Source organism: Rhamphochromis sp. 'chilingali' (assembly GCF_963969265.1).
Source record: "Rhamphochromis sp. 'chilingali' genome assembly, chromosome: 17".
Lineage (NCBI taxonomy): Eukaryota > Metazoa > Chordata > Actinopteri > Cichliformes > Cichlidae > Rhamphochromis > Rhamphochromis sp. 'chilingali'.
This window is the reverse complement of record NC_137944.1, coordinates 1,548,173-1,568,517: the sequence shown is the minus strand read 5'-3', so window position 1 is coordinate 1,568,517 and position 20,345 is coordinate 1,548,173. Positions and strand designations below refer to the sequence as shown.

Below are 20,345 nucleotides of genomic sequence, written 5' to 3'. Positions count from 1 at the left end.
CAACCCTTACCCTCTGGCTGAACCTGCCGGTTGGGTAAAAAAGCACAGGCTCCCTGCTGGAGTCTGCGAGATGAATAAGGGGAGGGACTGTGATTGGCTATCTATGAGAACTGTGGTTAGTGACACCAGAGAATGCTGATATGAACACACACTGCCTTTTACAACCAGCCAGTAAGAGAACATGCTGACTGAGAAGTTCTTCTCTCTTGGAATGGAGAACTGACACCATATACCTCCCCCTTAAAGAAATTAAAAATAATTCAGAATAGGGCTGCAACCATTCACCAAGTAATTTGAAAAAGAATTATAAAAAATCTTCACATTTTTTTGCTTCAATGCTTTTTTTAATCGCACAGTGCCATAGTGCACCGTCGTCACCATGTAAGCGGGAGCGTTTAACCCACATTCGTGACTAAAAATAGACCTGCACCACAACAGTGTGTGAATAATAAGTTTGACAACATTAAACCCAGCAGCCCCCAGTTTTTCAACAAAAAGACTGATAACACAATAGCTCCACTGGAGCTGACGCTGCCACAGTTTAAGGCAGGGTTGTCAAACTCATTTTACATGGCGGGCCACATGCTGCACACTTTGATATTAGTGGGCCGGAGCAGTGACACTCCCCTTTGTGTCACTGTAAAGGATATTTACATACATTTATACATAATATATAATTATATAATATTAATATTAATATATTAAACTATTTTTCTACATGATGAAGAAAAAGCTGCTGTGACAAAGAAAGAAAAACTGAAAAGAAAAAACTAAAATTTCTATAGCAGAAGGTGAAAAAAGAAACTTTTCTGTCATATATTTATTGTTTAATGAACGGCCATAAGGGAGGTTTTTATCAGTAGGAAAAGCTGTAAAGTTTATGAAAATACAGTTAAAAGTCTACAAATTCTGCTTGTGTTTGTTTGTTGTGAGCAGCAGATCAAACAAGTTAAGAATTATAAATGGCTTCACTGTGAGACGTTGAGCCATGGCTCTGTGCTACATCTCTGCCATTCAAAGAATCTTTGCACATCCTTTATTTTATGAAAGATTTCACCCTTAATGCTACATTTTATTTTTTTAGGAAACCATTTTTTTCTCCAGTGTTTTCATTTTCACAGCACACTACAGCCAGTTTAGAATGACCACACCTAACCATGATTATCTTTGGACTGTGGACGGAAACCTATTTACAGGGAGAGCATGTCAATTCCATACACAAAGGTTTTTAGGTTTTAATCTGGAGATTCGTTCTGTGCTCTCTGCATCCTTATATCCAATTCTCTAGGATGGAAAACAAGTAGCCTGTGAAACTCTGTCCACACGGTCCACAAAACAGACACATGGCAAAGAATATGAAGCAAAGCCTGTCGCTACAAACAGCAATGAAGCTTTGGAGGACAAAGCTGCTTTTATGCTGCAGAAGGGAAGGTGCGCTAAAAATGTATGTCCTAAGTAAAAATCAATTGAGTGGTACTATCATAAATCACAGGATTTAATTAAACCTGACAAAGAGATGTTTCTGTATTTGGTTTGTGTTAAGCTGTGGTGATCTTGATGTGGAGACGTAGGCATAACCTGAGTGGCTGTGGAAAGGAAGCTCACTCTTAATACTGACACTCCTCTGTATGGGAGTGTGTTTTTGTTCAGGTTTTCACAAAGTGTGCACCACATTAGAAGCAGCTTTGCATGGCCTTACAATGTGTGCCAGAGGGAGCAAGGTTAAGAAGAGCTTAAAATACTCAAAGCATTTAAGCTAATTTAAGGGGTCAGTGTCAGTACTGGTTGACCTGTCCAGGGTGTACCCTGCCTCTCGCCCTATGATAGCTGGGATTGGCTCCAGCCCTCCTGCAACCCTGACAACGTTAAGTGGAAGAGGATGGATGGATGTCAGTTCTGGTCAGTACTGGTAGCATGAGGGAATATATTGCATATTTTACTCACACATATATGTGTGTGTGTGTGTGTGGGGGGGGGGGGGGGGGGTTAAAACATCAGATCTCAATGGGAAAAGATTATGCTGGATGTCTGTGCTAATATGAGCATGGTATCGATACCATTACATAGTAATGTGTTAGGAACAAAAGAATGCCACATCTTTTGATGGAAGTAAAAATCAACCTCGAGTGCTGAATTCAAAAGACCAAAAGTCAAAGGCAAAAACTGATGTGAGAGACTAGTCCATTCTGCACTCTTCTGTCCACTCTTACTTAGTAGTTTGTATGGCCCCCACATGCTTGTATGTCTGCCCAACAACATGGGCTCCTAATGAGATGACGGATAATGGGGATCTCTTCCCAGATCTGGACCAGGGCATTTCTGAGCTCCTGGACAATCTGAGGTGTAACCTGGCAGCATCAAATGGACGGAAAAATAATGTTCCGATCTGTTCTATCAGATTTAGGTCAGGTCAGTGTGGGGGCAGGTCAGTGGTATCAGTTCCTTCATCCTCCAGGAACTGCCTGCATACTCTCCCCACATGAGGCATCGTCTTGAATCAGGAAGACTTCAGGACCCATTTTGGAAGCGTAGGATATGACCGCAGAGCCAAGGATTTCACCCCAGTACCTAAAGGCAGTCAGGGTGCCATTGTGCAGCCCAGGGGTGCCCAATCCCAGTCCTCAAGAGTCCTGCAGCTTTTAGATGCATCCCTACTCCAACACAGCTGAATCAAACGATTGGATTACCTCTTCAGCGTGCCATCAAGTTTGGCAAAGGCCTGATAACAAGCCATTCATTTGATTCAGGTGTGACGGAACAAGGATGCATCTAAAAGCTGCAGGATGGTAGCTCTCGAGGACTGGGATTGGGCATCCCTGGTCTAGCCTGTACAGGTCTGTGTCTCACACCTCCCAGTTTTGGTATCCTATGGCAAATTCCAATTGGGCTATGGTGCCAGGCAGTGAGCACAAAGCCCACTACAGGAGTTAGGACCACCAGACCACCCTCATAGAGTCTGTTTCTGATTGTTTAGTTAAAGACACATACACAGGTGGCCTTAATGTGCCATCCTGGACACGTTGGACTACCTCTGGAACCTCTGCAGGGTTCATTTATTGCCTCGCGCTGCTCGTAGGGTCACTGACCCTAGCCAAATGCAAAATAATGAAAAAACAGAAAAGATAAAGAGTGAAAATGTTTGTTCTGTTCTTAATTTCATTCAAGCTTCAACTGATTTATATCCGCTACTATATCTCAGAAGTGTGTGTGTGTGTGTGTGTGCATGTCTGTGTCTGTCTGTGTGTGTGTGTGTGTGTGTGTGTGTGTGTGTCTGTCTGTCTGTGTGTGTGTGTGTGTGTGTGTGTGTGCGTGCGTGTGTGTGCGTGTGTGAGTGTGTGTGTGTTATTGTTATTCAGCAATCATTCTGATAAAAGAATAATTGTTTTACTTTACAACCAAACATTTCACTGTTTGCCCGTCAGCTTCAGAAAACTGTATGATTATATTAGAAAATCAACGTTTATTTTTTTGGAAATCAAAAATCATGAAAAATCACATAAACACACAACTGTGAAAAATTATGAAACTATCACTGGGACCCTAATAAGAAGGTCTGTGACGGTGTGTTAAGAGCAGACTGAAAAACTTTCAGTATATTTTCAATAATGTATTTTAATGTATTTTTCAGGTTTGTACATTCAAATTCTGTCGTACACAGTACAACATGTAGTGAAACGTTATTGCTGTACAATATCCGACCATTAAACTACAGTAAAGAAATTTACAAAATTTACATTTTAAAAGTTTACAGTAAAAAAAAGGTCTAACAGATTTGAAGAATAAATTAGGAATTTAACCTAAGAACTAAGCTAAATTATAAGATAAAAAATAGAATATGCAAATAAAATATTTAAGAAAGAAATTATAAGAAGTGTGCAAATAAACAGTGTGTGTGCAGTGACATGATGCATGACAGTTCAGAGTATCCCTGGGTCAAGACCCGAATAGCCTGAGGGAAGAAGCTCGTCCTCATTCTCTCTGTTTTGGCCTTAAGAGAGTGGAAGCATTTGCCAGACCTCAACATTGAGAAGAGGCCATTGTTGGGATGGGAGAGGTCCATATATAGTGTTTTGTAGTAGCCTAAAACATGTATATTTTCCACTTCTGCAAATATACTTTCAGAAGGAGAAATTCTAATGTATAGTCAAGTAATTAATGACAAATCAGGGAAAACTCCTCTAAAACTCTAATAAGACTGCAAAAGACACAACAAAAAATTCCTCATATTTTTTAACATAGTCGATAAAATTATTATCTATTGGTTTGTACTGAGGTTTCCCGTTGTTCGCTCTGTTGTTTTATCCTATTTCTTTATTTTTTATTGCAGTTTTAAACAAAACTGTCCATTTTATACATTTAAAGATGACATGAAGCTCAGGGCAGGCTATTTTAAAAAAAAATTCTGTGAAAAAAATCTAATTTTCAACATCATAAACCTTTTTTAAAAGTAATAACATCTAGGATTTTTTAATTACCACTACAACATCAGCTATAGAAAGTGTGAAAATGAGTCATTCTTTATAATATGAAATCTAAAAGTTGCATGTATCAGCAGCTATGATCATTTATGAGCTCGCTAATATATGATATTTATTTAAAGGCAGGTATTTTCATCAACACACAGTGTCAGCAGAGCCCAGGGCAGCCTTAATGCCACCCTAATCATTTCACTGTTGTACACAGCGTTTTATTTCCCCCCGTTCACCTGTCATTTCACACAGTCAATTAGTTTGGTGGCAAGTCGTGGCCTTTCATGTCCATATCAGAGATGCTAAGGCTGAAAGACAAAAGACTCATTATTTCATAGCATGTGTCAGATCTACAATCCATACCAGGCTGTCTCTTTGGCTTTGTCTTTTCATGATAACATTTCAGCTGCTTGTTTCCAGATTATTGACATCATGTGTAGCCATTCGATAGTCCATTTCATCAGTGTAAGAGTTTCTTTCACTCTTAATTAACATCTGAACTGAACGAGGAAATGCATTAATGGTTGCTTTGTTGTCATTGCAGCTAATTAATACTCAGGAGGTTTGCATTTTCCTGGAAAAACAAACTATAAAACCGATGTTTCAGTGAACACAAGACATGCTTCTTCAAATCAAGGTCTTATTTAAACAGTAGCTTACTGGGATGTGTTAGTTAGAAGGCCTCCTGTCACCTGCACACTGGGCTTCACAGGCCAAAGTGTTACTCATGAGTTCCTCATTTTTAGCATTGCGGCTATTTCAAGTTCACTGAGATCTGACATTGAGAGATTGCACAAAAATAATGGCATATTTAAAAAAAATGGGGGCAGGGGAGGCTTTCCCAGTCATTTCCTTATTTCTACCTTACTTTAAAAATTAATCTGCAAACTTTTATCAAGAATAGAATTATTGATAAAAGAAACATTGCCCAGTCACCAACAGCAGTTTTACATGCCCTACAGATATTAAAATATTCACAAGCTACACTATTTTCATCAATCGATTCTTAATTTAATTTACTTAATTAACTTATTAATTAAAGTACTGAGTTCATTTTGAAGGTTCATATAAAAGATTAAGGACATTTTGCATCGTCAATGAGGAACATAAGAGTGAATTCACTCAATCACAGAACCATAAAAAATTATGAAATGCAAAATATAACAAACAAAAAACATTCACTTTTCTATTTGAAGTAAATCAAGTGCAAAAACTGTTGTTTCAAACAAAAAGGGAACAACTGAATAGGAAATAGTAGATACATGAAATAAAGAAATAAATATGCACTGGAACAGGCCTCTGCTCTGATGACAGAGAAAATCCTCCCTGCAAGCCAGTGAGACAAAGTAAATTTACGCAATCTGTTAATTAGTAGGCTCACTGCAAATTAAGAGATCATGTAAAACTGCATCAATATAGACCAATGCTTAAAAAGTCATTTGGACTTAGTGGAAGAAAAAACACTTGGACACGGCAGAAGTCTGAATAAAATCCAGTCCATGTTGGCCTTTTGTTCAAAGCTGACAGGACGAGTTTACATGGACATATCCAAGAACTCGTGGGACTAATGCTCCTTGCTACACACACTAAGATTTACCTTTTAAAAAAAATATTATTTTTCCAAGTAATGAAATGTCTTTACATTTACATTCTTAATGCGGACACTTTACCCGCTGGAGTAAACCTTTCACAGCACCATGCTATCATCGCTTTCTGGTTTTGCTCGTGTCTTAAATAAATAAATGGACAAAAATAAAAAAGCATATAATTGAAAAACTATACAGAATACCTGTAAATAAAAAACAATAATTCATTTAATCTTAAATACATATTTAAAACGTTTACATAGTTCTGACTGAGCACATAATGTAATAGAAAACATTTTTAAATGGGAAAATATTTAACAGGTTTAACGGCCTGATCGCTGTTTTTTTATTATTGTTATTTTATTTAGAGCAATAATTTGTAGATAACCACAAATTTATGTCAACTGGATATAAATTTTAGGAGAAAAAGCATAGCTCTTAAAGACAATCGAGTTTTGGCATGCTGATCATTTAAAGAGCCCTGACCACCAGGAACAGGTTTCTGACAGGTTAGCAGAAAATACAGTCATTACGAAAATAAGAACTAGATGTAAATTTGAGGTAAATGACACGCAGCACAGCGCTGTGGGAGTCGGCTGCTGGTTAAAGGCTTCAGCCGAAACTTTTCTGCTCACTGGGTTTTGCCTTTGAGCAGTGACACATGAGGAGGTCGTTAACAAATTAAGATGAATCAGAGAGCAGCAACAGGGCGTCAGCCATAAACAAACACTGACAACTGCCTCATGACAACAGGCTCAGTTGTGAGTGTGATATTATATCGGCTGTTTCGAATGTCGTGCAGTAACATGCAGGCTAGTTTTGTAACAAAAATCTAAACAGATCCACAAATAACGAGTCATAATTCATATAATAATAATAATTAACACAGTGCTCATTCTCGATATAGTCCTGACTGTGGACTGTTAAATCTTACATTTATTCTTTATGTCAACAGTACACGCAACACTCTGTGCCCTTAAAGCGTCCACTTGGTCTCCTGGATAAAAACTAGCACAAAATCATTCATTAGCTTTGGTCAGTTCGTGTTCCAGCAGCGAGCTGCCGCTAAAGTCAATGAAGTCCGCGCGCTCGTTTATCTGCATTAGTGTCAGAGAACGTAAGTCGCGGTTTGCCAGGCCGCCCCCTCCTGTCATGTGCAGCCCGGGGAGGGAGGTGTGGAAACACCGCCCGTGTTTACGGTCTACATTCCTCCAGCTAGGGTGCTGCTCTCTGAACTGAACTGCTGGAAGCCATCAGCATTCATTCAGTAGATCGGCTCTGCTGGGAAGCACGTGAGGCGCTCGGAGACTTTTTCTTTGTTTTTAATAATCTAAACATTTGATTTTGCTCCAAAGATGCTCCACAAATGGTCTCCCTTTGAATCTTTAATACCTTTTTTTTTTTTTTGGAAGATTTAATTATGCGGCAGCGTAAAACTCTCAAATAATTACCCAGCAGTTTCCATCGTGTTTACCACTGTCACTCTTGCCACCTGCAGGCCCTTTCATTAGAACTTGTTGTGAACAGATGCCGGACTCCGCCTGTATGATTATTTCAAGCTCACCTCTGCGACTCAAAGCGAAACAATAAGCACAAGAACGACAGCATGAATACGACAGAATGTGGAGAAGTTGGACCTACAGTGTGCGCTCCGGCGGTGCTGCCACTCTCTATGCGCCAGTCCGCTGATGCATGCTTTCAGAGCCTTCTCTTGCAACATGCAGGAGGACGGGCTGGAGGTGTAGAAATCCAGCATCTGTCCGGGACTTACGGTGAGCATGTCCATGCAGTCAAACATGATAAGAGGCTCTTCGTTCAACTACTCTTGTGTGTGATGGATAAAAATCGCCGACATAAGCGCAAGCAACTCCGTCGAACTCCTCTCCCCCTCCCTCCCCCTCTCCTTGGCACGGCGGATTTCGTTCCTCTTCTTCTCCTTCGTCCCGCACTGGAATCACTAATTATTTCAGTCCGAAACGCTCCGCCGCTTTTTCTAAATCCTCTTTTCTTGCACCGAGTCTACTCTCCGCCCTGCCGCGAACCTCCGAAGACTCCATAATAATAACAATAATCCGACCTGTTTTTTGGAAATCGCCCCGTCTCGCATTGGGAGCGGTGGTAAAACACGCGCGAACAGGAGAATTTGTCTCTTGTAATAATAATAATAATAAAAAAGAACCACGGACGGCGTTTAAAAGCTCACGTTTCTTCTGCGATGACGAATGGGTTATCCACCCCCCCGCGCAACTCATTTCCAACTAGTTTTGCCACAGAGAGTGAAAGATTGAAATGCTTAATATATGCCGGTGAACTCTGTATGAACCCTTCCGAGGCGGCTGACCTTCAAATCACCCAGGCAGGCTGACATCACTGCAGCTCCGCAGCGCGGAACAAGGCGAAGTGAAGAAACGCAGGGAAAATAATACTTTCTTCAGTTGGGAAAGAAGACCCACGCAGCTAAAATTTGAAACGAGGTTTTTTTTATTGTCGTTATTATTATCAATTGTATTATTGTTATTGTTATTATTGTTATTAGTCATTATACAGTATCAGCACTCACATCTCTCTGGCTGTGATGGGCATATTGCTTTTTACGCACGACGCTCACTGTTGGTGAATGTTGGACCATGAGATCAGTCGTGAGGTCATATTATTTATTTGATTAGTGATAAGAACTTTATCGTCATTTTATTTATCTTTTATTTTTGAATTAAAAAACAATACTCTATTTTGTTAATAGTAAGCGTTCTTGTTTTACATGAAAACCATGTTTTTCACTGACAACGATAAGCATATTCACAGTTGTGCGCATTAGTAAAAGATATAAAGGGCTTATAAACTAAACTGTGACCTGTGATTTGCAACATTTTAGAAAACTGCTGACTTTGTTGTTATATTGATATACTGAACATATATACACAATGTTGGTAGCATTTAATATCTGAATAATTAAATGGCTGCATTCTAAAACATGAGTTTCAGTAAGACCCAGAATACAGATTTAAGTTGCTTTGACTTAATTTTAAAATAGCAGATTAAAGCAAAAAAAAAAAAATTAAGAAACTTTAGCATAATAATTTGAACCACTTTACTGAGAGTTCTTCTAAATACTCTTATTTATTTTGGCTACAGTGCAGCTGCCATTCCAAGAAATGAATTAAGTAGAACACATTTAAGCCTACAGGCTTACATGCTGAGGGAACAAATGTATTATTTCAAGAATCTTCCTTATTTAAAGTGTTCTTTGTATAGCATTTTCACACAGCATTAGTTTCTTATGATCTGTTATTGACAACAACATGATTCATCTGATTGTTGATCTTCCAGGCAGATGAATCTTTATCTGTTTTCAAACATGAAATCATATGAATAAGAGAATCAATCAACATAAATTATTTGCCCTCTCGCACATTTAGGAATATGCATGAGGGGGAAATCTTATATACAAATCCTCAAAACAACATTAAGGGAACAGCTGCTGATCACAAACACAAAGAGAGATAAACTTCAGTTAGGAAACAAAAACCATCGTGACCACTTACTGGTAGCTTGAGATGGTACCTGAAGGTCGTTCAGGTTTGCAGGTAGGTCTTCTAAAAAGGAACAGAAGTACTTCTTTGGGCTTCATGAGGGGCATTTCATAGGTTTTTTTTTTTTTTTTTTGAGTTGGCTGCCTTTTGTTCCAATCTTTGTTAAGATGCACTACGTCAATAATGTCTAGGTACAGGCTTTCACGAGGCCAATCCATGACTGATCGTGTTCCCATGTGTATGTTTTTCTATGCAGGTATGCTTTTACTGCACTTGCAGTGTTGGGATCACTGTAATTTGGAAAAATGAAGCTGTTCCAATACCTTTAACTTTACAAGGTCCCCAAAAAACCATGACGACACCTAAGGTGTATTTTACAGATGGCTAAAACCGCTCACTGATGTACTTCTTCCCTAACCTAGACCGTACATATAAACAATAATTTGAACCCAAAATGTCCACTTTGGATTAATGAATGATTAAAACAAGTTGCAGTCCAGTACGTGTGTGGTTAGAAATAGCTCAGCCTTTTCTCCTCATTTCAATTCTCTCTTCCATTGAGACTCTTTGCTGGGATTTTACCCCCATTTCCTAAGGACATGACTTTTAGATACTGTTTATAGACATATATATGCTATAGACACTTCTTTTACTTACGCAGTTTTCTTACATTTCTTTAAGGACAAATCCCATACCACATTGAGGTTTGACAAATGTTTCAGCTGATAGCTCTGTGGGAATCACCTCGTTGGTTCAAAGATACAATTGTATGTCTCTCAAACCTTGACATTTTTGGAAATTTGTAAATTCAACTAAAGAAATGAGAACAGATTTTGTGTTTTTGCGACCAGACTAAAGATAGACTTGGTTTTGTGTAGGTGTGTAGGTGTAGGTACAACACTAGTTTATTCACCTAGTGAGGTGCCTTTTGATGTTTTAATGATTTATAGATCAAAGTTAAATGGCTCAAGACTTTTACACAGTCCTGTAAATATTTTATTTTAAATAGCATCATGTGCTAATTAGACAAGAAGTGCTGCTTTCTGAACTAAGCTCAGTATATTCTATCTAATAATTACTCTCCCTGTGCCTGTGTTTGGTTTCAAATTAAGACTAAATTACTGTGATATTCTTTGCTGGCCACCAGGCTCTACATGTTCTACTGACAGACCAGGCAAACACCGAAACAATCACCTAAAACCAGAATTGTATTTTCTTGTAAATGTCTCTAATTCTTATCATCTCTGTTTTGTGGTTTGAACTCTTGGTTTACATTAGTGAATGTCAGTTTCTACAGTTGCTCTAGTAAAAAAAAGTTCTTTGATTTTTTTGTGTATAAGTTTTGTCAATATCATTCTTGTTATTGATTCCTGTGATTGTATTATTCCTGCCTTGTAGCTGTTCCACACCAGCACATTGTGATATTGTGTTATGTTTGCTTGAGTTGTGTCAGAGGAAATCTTTCATGCTGGTGCTGTGGTTGGTTCTACTGCATCATAGTAATGTCTCATGTCTAAATCTCCTGGTTGGGTTAGTTCTGGTTCTGTGTGAAAGTTTGAATGTTCTCTCAACGCCTGCTTGGGTTTCATCCAAGTTCTCTGGCTTCCTCCAAAAACACATGTAAGGTAATTGGTGATGTGAAATTTGTCATGGATGTAAAGTAGATAAAAGTGCTGTGTGAATGTACGTTTGAAAATGTGCCTTGTAGTCTGAAGCACTTTGGGTGTCAGGGCCCCCAGTGCTAAATATTCCTGTCTTCTGAGGCCTCTTTGCTCCCTGTTTCAGATTCTCTCCCAGTGGACCTAAGCAATCTCTGCCTTTGTATTCCTTCATCTGTTTTGTTGAGCTGGTTCTCCATTAAAAATCGCCCCTGGAAAACCCTCCGCTCCACCAGCTGCTTGCCCTCCTGCCTATGATCTCCTGTGAGTAAACCAGTCCACCCCTCCTGGACCACTATTCACAAGTACACCTGAACATTAATCTTAACAACACTTGGAACTGTTATTTTACCCATGTACATTTTCGGGATTTAACACCCATCACCTCTCTCCCAGTGGACCGCCATCCCAGGCTCAGGTTCTGCCTTCTGAAGCTCACCCATCTATGCTCTCCCCTTTGTGCCCGTATTCTCTGGCACATAGTTTCCCAGTGCAAACCATTCAGTGTTTCAAGTTCTCTACTTCTTGTGCAAAGTAAATACATTTGCACTACTCTCTAGTCTCAACTTAGTCATGCTTTAGAGTCCACTTACCTTTGGTGCTTGCACCTTAACATAAAGGTCCAAACAGCAAGAAATTATTTTTTGAGTTGCTGGTTTCCACTGGTTTAAATAAACCAGCCAAACTGGTTTATTCCCGAATTGTCCCATTTCTAAATCTTTGTCTAGCAGAAATATTACATACATATTTGGATGCTTAAGCCTTATTAAAATCAAGTGTCAAAAGAAGATACTCATTCATCTAAACTAACACCATTAATTTGCTACCCGACACCATACTATACCAGAGAAAACCATGAAGAGCAGAAAACGAGTCTCAAGGTTTCAACTAGATCTGACACAAGGACATTCTATCTATTCATATCACATATCTTCATCATTACAGTCATTATGAAAGGCACCATGCAGCCTGTGAAGCCTGTATAAACAAGCAAAGTTATCTGTGGCTCTGCAGGGCATGGCCGTATCTGTAACAAACAGTCACCAGTGGCGCTTATAAAGAAATACTTTTGAGTCATATTATGGGAAATGTTCTAGTGTTTTTGGAACCACAATAAATACAAAAACCTACAATTCTAAACATTGTTTTTATCTACAGCAAATCTCTAAACTTTATAGTTTTATAAGTCAAGATTGTTGAAAAAAAGGCGTTTGTTCTAAATGCTGATAAAATCAATTTTTCCACTTCTCTGGTATAGTTTTACTTGATTTACAAGGAAAACAGATAGATAGATAGATAGATAGATAGATAGATAGATAGATAGATAGATAGATAGATAGATAGATAGATAGATAGATAGATCGATCGATCACAGAGTAAGTGAGGCAGTTTCAGAGGCAGAACCAGTTTGAGTGGTACACAGCACACAGCACACTGATCCCCACATAACTCATGAATATTGCACAGAGCCTACAGCAAAGCTGAAACAAAACCCCCTGGAACCCAGTCCCACCCCAAGCCCCTCCCCAACACACACGAGTTGACCCCTTGGAGTTCAGCAGGTGTAACACTAACTCCTGGACACACATTCACACAACCCCGGTCAGCACAGGTAATGAATACATTTGACAATCCACCTGTAATTAGAAGGTGATAATGAACCCATCCATCAAGATAAGCCACTTTTTGGCATCACTGCTCCGCAGTTCATGGCTGTTGCCAAAACTCACTCTACTGTGACTATAAGCAGTGTAGCTGATCATTTAATAAGGAAGAGTAAAGTCTGACAGCCTCAAGGGAACATGCATACAGCAGCTGATGTTTTTAGCTACTTTCAAATCCTATTTTTTCTCCACAAGAAATCCTTATTTTATAAAGTACTTATGAGAACTAGTCAGTTTGGTAGTCACAATTCATTCATGGGTCAAAACCCGTTCACACAGCTATATTTAGTTACATTTGCACTTAATCTATTGTTAATTTAATTGAACCTGCATGAAGCAGGAAAGTAATTTTCCACTCATGAATCGTGCCTGAGCACGATTTCAGTACATGAAATTATACCTTTGAGCTTCAAACTGATACAGAGTGAAAGTAAACCAATTTGGGATTCAGCATCTTGCCCCAGGATACTTTTGCCTGTGGACTGGACAGTCGGGTCTCAATGTAATGACCTTCCAATCGATAGACTGTTGGTATGCCTGTCTGCGTGCAGATTCTGTCAAGACTGCAGTGTGGTGACTAAGTAAGACAGAGTCAGGGTAGTCTTTTCAGGTCTGCAGTTGGGATCAAAATAAACATTTGAAGATGGTTGTGGTTGGATCCACAGATGGGGAAAGGGCTGGAAATTCAATTTTTAGAATTGTTTTGATGAAATCTCACACAGTATAGTGTTATCTGCTGCATATAGATTTTATATAATTTGTCCACGCTGGAGAAATTATATCTCTCGGCTGGCCTGGGAACCCCTTGGTGTTCAAGCTGGAGGAGGTGGCCGGGGAGGGGGAGGTCAGGGCTTCTCTGTTTAGGCCGCTGCCCCCGCGACCTGGGCCCAGTCCCAGATAAATGGAATAAGACGGATGGATGGATGATTTGTGCGGTCCAAGAAGAGCGGTGTTGTGGCAAATGTGCCAACAAAATGACTTCTAGTTACATGACTATTAGAAGTAATCAAGAGTTGGAATACTTTATATTTCCTTTTACATGGTTTGAGTTTACTTCATGTATCATGTGCTATGAAGTTCAGGACGTCTGTGTTCTGATGACTGATTGTGTTTATTTTGTTCATCTGATAAAAACAGAGAAGCTCGGGTCCAGTCCCGAAACATTTCTTGATGCACACATCAGAAACTTTTTTATGAAAGAGAGCAAAAATGAACTAATGTCAAACTGCCACAGAAAAATGTATCAATGCAGCCTCACAGAGGTTACAGCAGAAACTTGGCCAATAACAGGAAGTATATGCTGCTCCAAAAATTTAAGCAACACTTGAAAACACACCAGATGCCAAAGCTGGCTGTGTGGCTGACAGAGTTGGAACAAAATGCAAGACTTGGAAACAGAAGAGATAAACTAAAAGATGGCTTTATTAAACTAAAACAAAGTACAAAATTATGAGTCAAAAACAAGGAAACCAAATTTTTCTGGGCTCCTCTGGCAGCACTGTCCTATGTATGCAATAATTCTAACATGACTGTTTATTACGGATTTAAAAATCTTATTTGGTTTTCATATGTACCTATTTTCAGTGATATCAACTTTAATAGCAGGAAATTAACTAGACAATTCTTTTCCTTCTCTCTTTTTTGCCACATTTTTCAAGTAACCCTTTATTTGACAACAGTATAATAAAACTGGAGATTCTTTTTAGTGACCACTGTATGGAAACATTCTGGACGGGCCACTGAAGACACCCCGAAAAAAGTGATGCAGCATTTTGCTGAAATATGTTTCAAGCAACTCACAATGGTAGTTTGTGTGGCTCCCACATGCTTGTATGCATGCCTGACGATGTCGGGGCATGCTCATAATGAGACAATCGAGTCTCAGTTTCTTCCATGTGTCACGGCGGGGTGCGCCGCTGTGTTTTTTGAAACAGGACCCAAAAGCAGATGTGGACGAGGAGTTGCAGGTTTAAACAGAAAGCGATCCTTTATTTGGATGATAGCAGGAGTTAAACATGGAACCCTAAGCAAACTAAAAAACACTAAGAAACAAACACTATGACGTTCTATGACTAAGACTATAACAATGACAATGGTGGGATAACAGACGACCTGACAATGACATTCAGAAAACAGAGGACTTAAATACACACATGAGGCGATCAGGGGAAGTGGAGACACATGAGGAAACAGCTGACTTGGATATACATAATGATGCACAGAAAAGAGTAAACTAAATGCAGTGAACAAAGAACAGACTCTTTCAAAATAAAACAGGAAACACGGAGACATAGACATGAAACGAACTAGACAACAAGAGCCACACAGACATGACACATAACGGGTAAGCGCACGAACCAGGGAGACCGAGTACAGGGGAAGATGACAGAAACGACAACATGAACTTGACAACATAAGACACACAGACATAAACACATGAAGGGCAAGGGAGACTTAACACAAGGGTAATATAATAACAAATGAGCTAGAATAACTTAATGAACCTAAACAAACAATAAACATCAAAATAGACTAAAACTCAAAACACTGGGTCCATGACACCATAGTAGTAGTAGTATTATTTTATTGTCATTGTCAAGAACAATGAAATTGCGTTTGGGGCTTCCATACAACCCAAAAAAAGAAGAAAATAATAAATACCCCTTAAAACCCAAGTGTACATATTTAACCCAGTGTGACTCCAATGCAATAAGACAATCCTTAGCAATAATGTTCGTAGAAATTCAGACCATGTTCATTTTTACAGGTTCTTGTGTCTAGTCCTAGTTCACCCAGTTTAGGTCATAGTTTAGTTTTCACCTTTCCCATTTCCTTTTGTATTTTTGCTCGATCCAGGTGTTTTTCTTTCCCTCCCTCTACTTCTTTCTCCCGTTCCTTTCCCCCAGTCATGTCTGTCCCGTATGTAAGAACTGAAAATAAAATAAATAAACAATAAAAACAAAGGTCAATCAAATGGACCAATACGGCAAGGCCGGGATGGTGCACTCGGTAAAGTAAATCGGCTGGGCATCTTTCTTGGCCTTTAGACAATAATTCTGATGGCAAAAGAACCAAACGGGACAGGCGGCAAAAAAAAAAAAGAATCTAAGAAACTCCCACCCAACTCTGTTATCCAACTCAGAACATAAGTATGTTTTTCATGTCTCCCGCTTTGAGCTGTTTCTAATTTTGTAATTTTAAGATTTTTAGGAATGTTTTTCTTCACAATTGCACAGTATTTATTGATTATGTGCACTATCCTTGTCAAGAATGGCTCCAAGATTACGCACATTTTTACTGTAATGCCTTCCAGAGTAGTTATCTGGTTAAACACTACGTTTCTAAGACTTTTAGGCCAGGAGATTAGAGCCTATCCAGGTCCTTGTGTCTTTCAGAGATTCCTGCAGTTTAACTAAGTAGTATGTGTCACCTGGCTTCATAGACAGATACAGCCTGGAATCATTGACATAGCAAGGAAAATGTATACTATCCCATCTAATAATACTGTCTTGGAGAACGCTGTATAATATCAATAGAAATGATCCTAGCATGGAACTCCACCACCTTAAAGGCCCACGGTATTTAGCCCACTAATAGAAACAGATGGATCACATTTAATATCGAAACATTAATTAATGGCAGGACTTTTTTTGAGTAGTCTTCCAGGGATGGGGTTTAATAGAGATGGTGATGATTTAGAGGAAGTTATTGAACTTTACTCAGAAAGATCAACTGGAGACTGAAAGATTGATTACTTTGTAGATGGTACGTCATTACTTTGATGATCAAATGTCGTCTAAAAAATGCTTCAGTGTTTTCCAGAACAATTTCTTAACCTGTTGGTAGCACTAAGAGACTCAGGAAATAGCACTACCAATAGGATCTCTCCTCTGGGAAAAATTACTTCTTGCAATATTTTATGGCATTCTCCACCATATTTGTCAACCAAACACAGTTCAACCTTCACACTGGACTTAAAGTAAGCACAAGGCTCCCCTGACAGGGTATTTCAAGTTAAATGCACATTACTGTTTGCTCTGTACAAGACAATAGGTTATAAACAATGACTGTGAGGGCTGATTGTGAGTGGTTAAAGATGTGTACCGCTGGCCAGAGGTGCAGAAGAGAGACCCATTAGAAACGAGACTGCAATAAAGAGAGCTCATTTACTCCTAACAACCTAAGTACATTCAGCAATGGGTCCCCTGCTGGAAATCTGGGTCGATGGAGGAGCAGTAATTACACTTCTAAGTGTCTTAATGTGACTGCCTAAATTGTTTACTTTTCTGTCTCCCAAACACTGGCTGATGGATCATTTTCATTTCCAATTTGTGAGGGCATGTGTGTATCTGCTTGTCACCATATGCATGTGTATGAGCGTATTTTCTGTGTCACAATGCAATCGAATCCATCTAAGACAATTTTCTCATTTAGCCCTACAGCAAAGGCTTTCTTACAAAATTGTTAATGTTTTAATCTGTTTTTAGTTTACTTTAGTGTATTTTAATGGTGAGCAAAACACTATTAATTTTTCATTTGCTACATCCACTGTCCTATAAGAAAAGGTTTTAGATGTTGTTTTGACAGGTCCATATTTACTTGGCTCATGTCTCATGATAGCTGTGGTTTTAGCTATCATGGCAGCAACATTTCAAACTGTGATAGAACCAAACCTTTCTGTGGAAATTGATCTATTACGGTCAACAATTGGTTCTTTAACAGTTTTATAAAGTTATCTTTGTAAAATAAAGGGATATAGTGCTATAGTATAGAAATAAACTCTATTCATTCTCTTGGCATTGATCACCTTTGCATGTGATTTAAAAACATTTAAAAGATGTTCAAAAAGAAGAAGCTCTCATTTCAGAAAAACAATCAATAAATGTACTAATTTGTCCATAAAACCCATAGCCCTGATATTGTGTTTTCAGCTCTGCCAAGGGGATTCCAAGATATTCACAGAAAAAAGTTCTGTTTCCAGTATATATATTACATATTATCAGTGTTGGGGAGTAACGGAATACATGTACCGCCGTTACGTATTTAGAATACAAAATATGAGTAACTGTATTCCGTTACAGTTACCGTTTAAAAAGGTGGTATTCAGAATACAGTTACTTTGTTGAAATAAATGGATTACACTGCGGTACTTTCCTGTTTCATTTTGTCGCGGGTCAGGACTGTTTGGGTTTTGTTTGACAGCTACGTTCTGTTGTTCCAGGCGGCAGCGTTACGGTTGCCATGGTTACAGGGTGACGCTCTCTCTCTGCGTGTTTCCTGGGTGAGAGCGCGCCTTTTTGTTGTTGTGCTAAGCTAATAGGCAGAATGCTACAGGTATAGGGCTTTGGAGCGTGATGTCACGGGGGTGGGCGTGGAAAGGATTTTGGCCCGAGCCGCCATTTTGAGGGTCTAAACAAAGCGCAAGCAAAAAAGGAGCAAAGGCACACACAACAGCCATGGTTCGTATTTGCTGTGTGGTCAGCTGCAATGTTCGATCGCACGACCAGCAAGAAAATAAGCTTGAAAGAATGTAGCCTCATAGGCAGTGTAGTCCCTGCTGCAGGGAGAATGGATGCCATACCCGTTATGTCTCTTATGAGCGCGAGTTGGGAGGAAAAGGGGAGTGGAAAGGTACGAGTTGTCATCAAGGAAAAACGGGAGCTGGAAGCATGTAAATATAATAATAACCACTGCAGCCAAGAAGAGTGCCTGACGAGCCCAGTTGTAAGTAAGCTATTAAGACTCGACTGTACACAGTGTTCGTGTTTTCCTCCGAAACAATAAGTTCTGTTGGAGCAGCCTTTCAACGCCTCTCTCTGTCTCTCACTAGCAAAGTTGACCCAGACAACAAAGTAGAGCTATTTTTAGGCTACGAGCCGACACGAACCCGACGTATTAGTCAGAGGTCCCTTTACTACAGTTCGGAGTCGCGGACCTTCAGTAACAGTAATAAATCACACAGCAATAGTACATTCACGTAGTTGTAAACAGCATGATAATATATTAAGTAATCCAAAGTATTCAGAATACGTTACTGTCATTGAGTAACGTAACAGAATACGTTACAGAATACATTTTGGGGCATGTAATCTGTAATCTGTAATGGAATACATTTAAAAGTAACCTTCCCAAAACTGTATATTATGTTACTGCAGTTTACTTAAAGTTGTAAAAAAATTTATTTGCTGTGTGCATACACATGAAAATGTCAAACCTGAATTCTTTTTAATGGCCAGTAAATAAATCATTAGATTTTATTATTTTAATAGACATTTTGACTCTCTCTCTTAGTCTCATTCTTTGAGCCAGTTTGTTACAAGATAGTGATAGAAAGAACACTCAAGATTCATTGAATAGTGGGTAAAAATCAATTAACACTTGCTTTTTCCGTTTTTTAATGCATCTTTTTTTTAACACCAACTATAACCTTATGTGACTTAGACACCGACTACTGTGAGCAAGAGCTGTATAGTGTTGTCATACACTGGTGAGTTTGAACTTTTAATTGACTGTTTGTGATGCTAGCAGCTGATGCTAATTGGCTGCTGCCAGTCCAAACAATTTGAAGGATTGTTGTCTATTTGTTGGATAACAAATGTTTTGAAGCTATACAATCTGTATATAGCAGTTGAACTGTTTTAGTTAAATCCTTATTGATTAAATATACTTTAAATATACTGTTTATTTATTTATTTATTTATGTATTTATAAATTGTGTACACAGGAACAAGAATAACTTAATGTATTTAGCTCAACTGGCTGACATTTTCATATTCTTGTGATTTGTTATTGGCTCTGTTTATTTAATGCAGGCCAGGTGACCCTTTTTGGGTATAAAAAAGGATGGCGAGCCAACGAACGGCTAGGAACAGGAATCGTTCTGCATTGAAGCTTCCACTTCCACTGGTCTGGTAGGAAGTTATCAAAGACGATGCTCTGTGCTCTTCTCTGAAACCATTTTTCAATTACACTGATTTCTACAATCATACACACCATTCCCCCGTTTATGGACAATAGCGCTTGGACATCTCTCATGGACACTCAGATAAAATTCATGGACTTTTCCCTCTTCTGTGTGGACAAGTGCTTTTGATGTTGATGTGTGTTACTTATGGGGAACATTTTTTTAAATTTGAGAATCTATATTGCTTGATATAAGCTACAGGATTATTTAGTTATCTTTGTGCACCCCAACTGGGTTTTTGATTAATCGAACCGCTGCAGCAGGAATGATTATTTAAGTTTCCCCTTTTCTTTGTTAGTTTCCTTTGGTTTTGTTGAAATACATGGTACCTGCAAAAGCATTTTGTGTTATGTGTATTTATTAATTACTGACAATCAGCTCCAGTGGCCGTTCTTAAATCTTCTGATTAACAATAGCCCAATATTCTGCTTAATACCTGACATGTATTAATTCAATAGAGCTTCATTAGTGTTA

The 20,345-nt window shown here is 38.8% G+C and overlaps 1 protein-coding gene and 1 long non-coding RNA gene across 3 annotated transcripts in view; one reads left to right on the top strand and one right to left on the bottom strand.

Moving 5' to 3' along the window:
• The window catches only part of LOC308384765 (retinoic acid receptor beta-like), a 180,809-nt gene that overhangs the window by 111,918 nt on the left and 48,546 nt on the right, over positions 1–20,345 (bottom strand). The window contains exon 1 of one of the 2 annotated variants that reach the window (XM_080863356.1): positions 7,697–11,566. The exons of the other annotated variant lie outside the window; for it this stretch is intronic. Coding sequence (XP_080719482.1) covers positions 7,697–7,853 — 157 coding nt within the window. The 5' untranslated portion in view covers positions 7,854–11,566. Of the gene's footprint in view, positions 1–7,696; positions 11,567–20,345 lie in introns of those variants that run through there. 2 annotated transcript variants of the gene reach the window in all.
• On the top strand, positions 7,332–20,150 carry LOC308384767. The gene is made up of 3 exons (XR_013969392.1): positions 7,332–7,827; positions 11,371–11,507; positions 19,720–20,150. It is a non-coding gene; the product is annotated as an uncharacterized lncRNA (long non-coding RNA).